Source organism: Astatotilapia calliptera, chromosome 22 (assembly GCF_964374335.1).
Source record: "Astatotilapia calliptera chromosome 22, fAstCal68.1, whole genome shotgun sequence".
NCBI lineage: Eukaryota > Metazoa > Chordata > Actinopteri > Cichliformes > Cichlidae > Astatotilapia > Astatotilapia calliptera.
The window spans coordinates 20,542,745-20,550,463 of NC_137442.1; the positions used below are offsets into that span (position 1 = coordinate 20,542,745).

At 39.7% G+C, this 7,719-nt stretch overlaps 1 protein-coding gene across 1 annotated transcript; it reads right to left on the reverse strand.

The window, feature by feature from the left end:
• Positions 1–1,570: 1,570 nt before the first annotated feature.
• Positions 1,571–3,133, reverse strand: LOC113014997 (progranulin-like). The gene is made up of 5 exons (XM_026156883.2): positions 3,081–3,133; positions 2,797–2,946; positions 2,406–2,708; positions 2,077–2,243; positions 1,571–1,738 (listed from the first exon to the last, which is right to left on the reverse strand). Exons 2-5 carry the CDS (start codon positions 2,944–2,946, stop codon positions 1,705–1,707), a joined length of 654 nt encoding a protein of 217 aa, XP_026012668.1. The 5' UTR covers positions 3,081–3,133; the 3' UTR covers positions 1,571–1,704.
• Between the last annotated feature and the right edge of the window lie 4,586 nt (positions 3,134–7,719).

Genomic DNA, 7,719 nt, shown 5'->3' on the forward strand with positions numbered 1-7,719 from the left:
TGTAATGGTTAATCCACCTATAAGGGTAAGCTCTTTAATCAAATTGGCATTTTTACTGCTAAAATTCTATTTACTGTGGTTTTCAGTGACAGAAAAAAAACAAACTAATGAAAAAAAAATGAAAGCACATTATTATTATTTTTTTCTTTTTCAAAATTACAGTCATTTACTTCAATTTTTGAGCCTTTTTTTTTTTTTTTTTTTTTTTTGCCTGTCCCGTTTGGCTCTTTTGCCATCAGAATTGTTGTCTAAAGGCAAACAAAGATGCCCAACGGATTTACTTTACCAAATGGACCATCCCAGCCTTGCCGTATTGGTCTATTTGATTCACCTTTGTTTATTTTATTTTCATTTGCTGAACATGGGACAGACTTGACTGGGGAAAGAAACAGGAGAAAGAAAGAGGGAAAGAAAAAGAGCGGGGAAGAGGAACATTGATAAAGGGCAAAAAACAAAAACCCACAAAACAAACAGACAAAAAATACATATATCAATCACCTGGATCACCTGTTGAGAAAGAAAAAAGAGAAAACAAGCAAAGAAAAAGAGAGCAATATAATAAACAACATCACCGCCATGATCTATGTGAATATAACAGTAAATACTAAATATTAAACATTATTGTGCAGCACAAGAGATCGACAGCGCACAGTGTGCTTTGAGGTAGCAGCCAAAAAGGGTGTAGTTTGTGTGTGTGAGCACCCGTGTGTACACCTGTGAGCGTGAGCGCGCTTGTATTTAAAAGGTTCCTTTATGTAATGATCTGCTAGAGGGTGGGGAGCCACGGCCCCGTCCTCCTGGGCATGAAGCAGGTATGGAGGAGATCAAGGCTCCAGACCCCAACAAGCAGCCACCAGGAGTGAGCCAGCGGGTACCTGGACGCCCATCCCCGGACACAAAGAACCACCAATGCACTGATGTCTGAGGGCGTCTGCCACTGGCAGGGGGAGTGGTGGAGGGAGATAGGCCTCCATACCATGGAGGGCCTGAGATGTCCCTAGAGAGGTGGCGTCTGATACCCAACCTGACATATAGACACAAACAAACAGGCACACACAGATACAAACAGCCATTCCCACCCTCATGCTCTCATATGCAATTACTCAGCAGGTTGAATTTTTGAACCTGAATAAATGAATAATTAAAAAGTTTGTTTGCGGTTGAACATTTGAAGGTCCATCAGCTTCAAATTTTGTGAATACAAATGTGAATTCAGCCATTAAAAAAAGTAAAATTACTTTTACAGATTTTTTAAAATATTTGTGTTGTCTTGTTCTTACAACTTAAATTTATTAAGCACTGTAATTCCTTTTTGTTGAAGGCACTTTTTTTGGTCCATCAGCTTCTGCGTTTCCCCATAATTATACTGTGGCTCAGCAGCAGGGGAGGCTGACACTCCATCAGCTCATCACGCCTCCCCTGCATAAAAGAGTATGCCAGGACCTGAGGTGTTTTTGTTGTGTGTGTGGCTGGCAGCTGAAAAGCTGCAGCAGAGAGAAGAGGAAATGCATTTCAACAGATTTCTGACCATAATAATAGTAAAAGGAAACTCTTATAAAAGAAAAAACTATTTAAAAAAAAAATAGCCACAGGACATTTTAGGCATGTTTCTGTGATCCTAGGATGTCCCAAGGGTAGGCTCGAGTTTTCTGCATGAGAAGGAGGAGGGCCGTGGCTACATTCATGCTCACAGAGATCGTTCATCTACGCGGCATCGGCCCTGAAATTGTTTTTACCCCTGTTAGACCAAAAGGAAATAAATATTAAACACTTTTTCTTTTTTACATTTTTGTTCACACATGGTGATACTGATCACTGTTTTGTTGACCCTTATGGGTGGTAAAACCTGACTCTTGCCTACCTATCCATAAAGTCACCTTTTGTACTGCTGTACTGCTGACAATGATATGAACTACTGAGTTACTTGTTGCTTCTTTGAGTTTCTTTCCACACGAGGAACCTAAGTGAAATATTCATTCATCTGTGGAAAGTTTAAAATATCTGAACGGTGAGTTGTGCAGAGACGTTATCCTAGAATATTCTTCAAAACGAAGGTTAGAGTATGGCACTTCCTACCTCCTACTGCTTTCCTTTGTCTGTGGGATGGGAGAAGCAGGTGCTGATGGCAGCGCTGGCTTATAGAGGAAGGAATATGCGAGTTTGTCTCTCACACAGTACGTGTAGGTGTGATCACAGTCCAGTCCCAATGGACAGCAGTGGTATCCATCGAGACAACATTTCCCCTACAAGAAACACTTTTAGTCTCTCGAACAATAATAATGGAGCACTTTTTAATTAAAAGCTGCAGACGTTCAGATGAAAGCTGATTTCATGTTAGTGGAAGATAAAAGGAATTTCATTACATTCATGTGTTGTATTGCACAAGAGTATTTAGGCTGACTCACGGGAGAGTAGGGACAACAGGTCCAGCCTCCTTTTGGGTGTCTGCAGCAGGTAGTGCCATCAGGACAGTAGGTGTAACTGTCACAGTAGACCATTGAACTCTTTATTTGATCTGGGACGTGGCTCTCTTTAAGCTCCTGGAGTGGAGTTCCAGACAGTTCAGGGGGGGCTGGTTTCTCTGCAGCCTCCTTCTTCACCATGGGTATGATCAGCCACGGCTGGTCTAATTTCTCACAAGTCATGGTAACCAGGTTACAGCGATATCCCGAAGGGCAGCAGTGCAGCAGGTCGGCGCAGCACATGGCCTGCAGAGCAAATAAAACAAATTTCTACAAGACTTCCAACTACCACAAATTAAGGTACTACACTGGTGTGTGAATACACCTGACTTACATTTGGATATAGACAGCAGCTATATCCATGGGCAGTCTTGCAGCAGGTACAGTCATCTGGACAAAGACTCTCATCAGGACATGTGATGGAGCATGAAGCAAATCCCCACACAAACATACCAACTGACAGCCACAGAGTGATCCCCGACATCTGCAAGGAAGAGTGTCAACATGACTTTTTATTCTTTGGTTACTTAAACTTCAGATTTTTCTGTTGCCGGCTGCGGTAATGTCAAGTTTCAGTTCAAGACTTTAAAGAAACTTTACCTTTTTTCAGTCACTTACCTTCAGCAAGTGAAGAGCTTCAGCAGCTTCTTGTCACACGTTCCCCTCTGCTGAATCAAGCATGCAGGTTACACATTTTATAATGCAGGTTAGACACTCCCACTGACGTAAACTGTAACATCCCTCTGTCACGTGATGCTCGTATTAAGGCAGACAGGTTTTCAGAACTGCAGAAGGTCAAATCCACAACTACTGTTCTGCTTGGCTTAATAAACAAACTATTAACTACATGTGCACAAGCAGTATAGTTAGGAACAAATGCATTTTTCATTATGGCTTACCATGCACTTCTTTTAATCATACTTTATTTCACTAAAATGTACTAAAATCCAAAAACATAATAGATAAGAACAAGAGGGACAATAACAACAAGGCCATTCTGCATAATGAGCAGTTAAGCCTGTTATGATGATTGTAGGGAAGAATTTTCACTGGGGAAGTGTGTTAAAAAGGGAAGCCTTTAACTGGATTTTAGTAATGTGATGAAGCACATTTCCCCGTTATTGGACTAAACCGTTAATAACAGAAAGCAGAATAAATTTTTAAGTAAAAATAAACCCATGTATAAATGGGAATATATAAAACAGTACCCAGATGAACACTTTGACAAAAACATTTATGTTTACTGAAGAGGAAATATGGGGCAGCATGGTGGCGTGGTGGTTAGAGTTGTTTCCTCACAGCAAGAGGGTTTTGGGTTTGAATCCACCATCTGGATGTTTGCGTGTTCTTTGTGGTTTCTCTCCTGGTATTCTGGCTTCCTCCCACAGTCCAAAGATATGAATATTGTGGGGGTTTATTAATTGGTGATTCTAAATTGTCCTGAGGGGTAAATGTGAGTGCAGATGGTTGCCTGTCTGTCTGTGTTAGCCCGACAACAAACTGATGACCTCTTTGTACCCTACAACTCACTCTATGCCACCACTCCTTGCAAATGTGTTTGCAAACCTCACCTACTTTTTCCATTTCTACATCCCTTCAGTGACAGATCTCATTTGTTTCAATCTGCAGCAAAACAGCGACTCCAAACATACACTAAAGATCTCAATATGCTCCAAGAGATGGTTTGCCTTTTATTGCTAAACTCTCTACTGAGAAAAAATGATGCTGTTTGAATGGATCTAATTGATATAAAATGTTTGCATTGTTAACAAAAGTATATTTGAACACATCCTCAATGCATGCCTTCTCCCCAGTGCTAAAAAATTTGTTTCGTCCTATTCCTGCAGGAGTTGTGTGATTTGTAGCGGTTTCAGTTGTTCACTGATGAACACTGAAATGTTAGTGAGGTTCACCTGCTGTATTTGTTGTGCTTTATAATAAGCATAAACCACTGATCACGTGTGACAGGGCCAAAGCCATCAGCGCACTGTGAAACAGAAATGGAATTTCCATTAAATTACAGTAAAACACTAACAACACGACCCAACATTCACTGTGATCACTCCAGTGTGCTGTATCAGCAGTAGGTTTTACAGTTTAAAAATAATGATCTCAACTGGCTCATTTCTACTTTTTTGTTTTACTGTAACATATAGTTGTATGACCTGATGCACATTTCATCACAAGTACTGAGAACTTCCTGCAGGATTCTTGCTACTGCTAGCTAAACCTGAAACACGGGATTTGCCCACACAGTCACTGGAAACCACTTCACACAACAAAGTCTAAATGTCAAATAACTGTAACAACCATCGAAATAATGATAATGATAAACATCCATGAGTAGATGTATGTAGGTGCAGGCTCAGTACTTTTGTCCATGTAAGTATGAGCTTCACTGTCACCACTTTAGGTTGCTTCCAACTGAGCTGTACTGGAATTTAATTCTATAACTGCCAAGCATGCAGGAAGGTAGCACCAAAGGAGGAATTCAGAGGTATTTTAAGCTTGCAACACCAACAGGTTTCTTTGTTTTTTCTTACTAAACAACAAGCTGTGGTGGAGTGAGTTGAATGTATTGTCCAAAAAGAATACTTCCCTATCAACTCCTCTCTCTCTCTTACTATGATTGTGTGTGTTTTTCTTTCTTCTTTTTTTTAAATTATGTATTGTTAATTGTAAGAGTTTTTGGAAAGCTTTTATTTCACTGGGTATTTTCTCACCCCACTAATCTGCTTACCTGTTTGAAAACTAGAGGTGTAACAATACTCCAAAACTTCTGTTTTGATATAGGAAAATATATCAATTTTACAACACTGATATGATTTAATAAAGGATTTACTTCTTGATGTGGGTATAAATGTATGGGGAAGAGGGAACTTCCGGATACGAATTGTGGGTGATGCATTTTCTGATTTTTATACATGCTAGACATGTGGTAGAGCTCTAATATGCATCTTTTAATTAGTTTGTGTGAGATAGCGTGGCCAAAGTGGCTGAAGAAGAGCAGAAAACAGATGCTGTCCATTGTAGCAGGTGATGTTTTTTTAACAAACAATGTGACTAAAATTATTTTTGCAAAAACCTCCACAAATCAAAGGCTCAAATGTTAAGCTTGGGCAAATAAATATAACTGAATTTAAAACAACCAAAATTAATATTGAGTGCACCAAGCTACACTGACCTGGTCTTCTCCTCCTGAACAACTGAGTTCTTCTGTTTAAATACTCTCAATCGTTCCAAACAAATAGTCTCTAAAGGAATTTCTTATATGATGGGTAAGACTGAATATTATAATCATCCATTTATTGATGCTGCTTTTTACCACCAACAAAACACACTATTAAAGTGTAGCCATTACATTTTACAATAATGCATACATAACTGAAGCAAACAAATCCCTAGTTTTCTTCCCCCTCTGTACCTGGTTCCATCCATCAAAAATAAACAGGAAGATATGAATACACAAAGTGAAGCAGCACGTTTGTAAGTAAGGTAAGTTCACACACAATAATTTATTTCATTTGGATTTTTTTTTTGTCTTGTTTCCGGTTGATTCTGAGTGAGGTTCCAGTGTGTTCTTGCTTGTTTCAGTTTAGTTTTACTGTCTGTGTCCTTGGGCAAGATTCTGACATCCAAGTTGTCTCTCGCACATCCATCAGTCTGTGTGTGAAACTTCGGTGTAAAAAGTGCTTAGACATAGAAAAAAAATCACTTGTATTGTGTACTTGTGTGTGTGACTGGATGGCTGCAGCATGGAGAGGTGAAGCACTTTGAAAGTGCGTAGAAAAGCTCTCTAGAAATGCTAAGTTAAATGTTTATGTTTTAGCTGAACTTTTATTTGTCTTAATGATTATAATATAGGGGATTACAAATTCAATAACCACTCATCGTCACAGAAAATACAATATAAATGCATAAATATATGAATAGTTTTTAAATATTTCTTTTAAAAATGTACACTAGTGTCAGACAAAGCCAAGCTATCCACTGCACACAGCTAGAGGGACCCTTCAGTTGTTTAACATGCCCTTCAGTGTTTCTATGTGACTGAAAAAAGGTAGCCTATAATCTCCATCACTTCGCTCCGTGCTGTGAATTTAACTGAACGTGGCCTTAAATGTAAAACATGGCATAAACAGTGTTACACCTAATGATAAAGTGTAAAGAATTAACAATGCACTTCTGTCAAACAACATATTTAAGTGATTTAATGAAACAATTTAAAATGAAGCGACAAAGCAAGGATGACTCATTTAGTTAAACACCTTCCCGTCTCCTGATCACTCTCCGGTGGGAGGGAGGAGAGGAGTCAAGGAGAGGAACTGAGAATGTGCAATTTGAGAAATGAGAAGAGGGCGGGTCTTACCCATCTATCCATCCTTCCATCCATCCATCCTTCAAAATGGCCACTAAGGGTCAGCAGAAGCAAGCTGTAAACAACCTGTCTGTAAACATTCTGATATTTCAGCAGTTCAGTAGCCTGATGGCTTTTGTGTAAAAGCTATCCCTGAATCTGCTGGTGCAGGTGTGGATGCTCATGTACACTCCTACCTGACTACAGGAACTTGAAGAGTGTGTGGCTGGATTAAAGAGGATCCTCTGGGCTGTCCTCCTACAGTGCTGTCTGTAGAGGTCCTGGATGGCTGGCAGTTCAGACTTGGTGATACAATGTGCATATCTGGCCATCCTCCACACAGCTTTGTGGTCCAGAGCATTACAAGTGCTATACCAGGTTGTGATACAGCCTCTCAATGGTGCCGTTGTTGAGTATTCTGGGGTTTATTCCAAACCCTCCTCATGATATGCATGTTCATGTGGATAACCTGTCTAGCAACACCAGGCTCCACTCGTAGTTTCTGACCACGTGAGGAATCTAAGATAAATATTTGCTCCAACTCAAATATCTATGTTGCAAATGGGGGACAGATTTATTCCATTTGCTGTGATGTTGTTCTGTGTTTTCAACACTAGGTGTCAGCAGCAAACAGCCCGTTTCCAAAAGAGTGACCAAAACATGGAATAAGTTAGCAGTAATGGATCTGCAGTTTGGAAGCTTTTTAGGCTGGCAAGACCAACAAGGGTTTGTTTTGTTTGTTTTTTCAGTTTGTTCATCAACTTCAAAGTCTTATCTTAATGAAGTATTGTGATAAAGTTGTAATTCATTATGTTGGACTGGTGTAGAGCAGGCTGTGGTGTTCATGGGCACTCAGACTGCGATGTGAAAAGAAGATAAATGAATGACTCCATGACCCAG

Excerpts from the sequence above, each read along its gene's own strand:
- LOC113014997 (XM_026156883.2), bottom strand. The coding sequence starts at position 2,946 with ATGTCGGGGATCACTCTGTGGCTGTCAGTTGGTATGTTTGTGTGGGGA. Across the intron at positions 2,244-2,405 it reads CCTGTTGTCCCTACTCTCCC|GGGAAATGTTGTCTCGATGG; the intron begins GTGAGTCAGCCT and ends TGTTTCTTGTAG. Across the intron at positions 1,739-2,076 it reads ACAAAGGAAAGCAGTAGGAG|GGGTAAAAACAATTTCAGGG; the intron begins GTAGGAAGTGCC and ends TTGGTCTAACAG.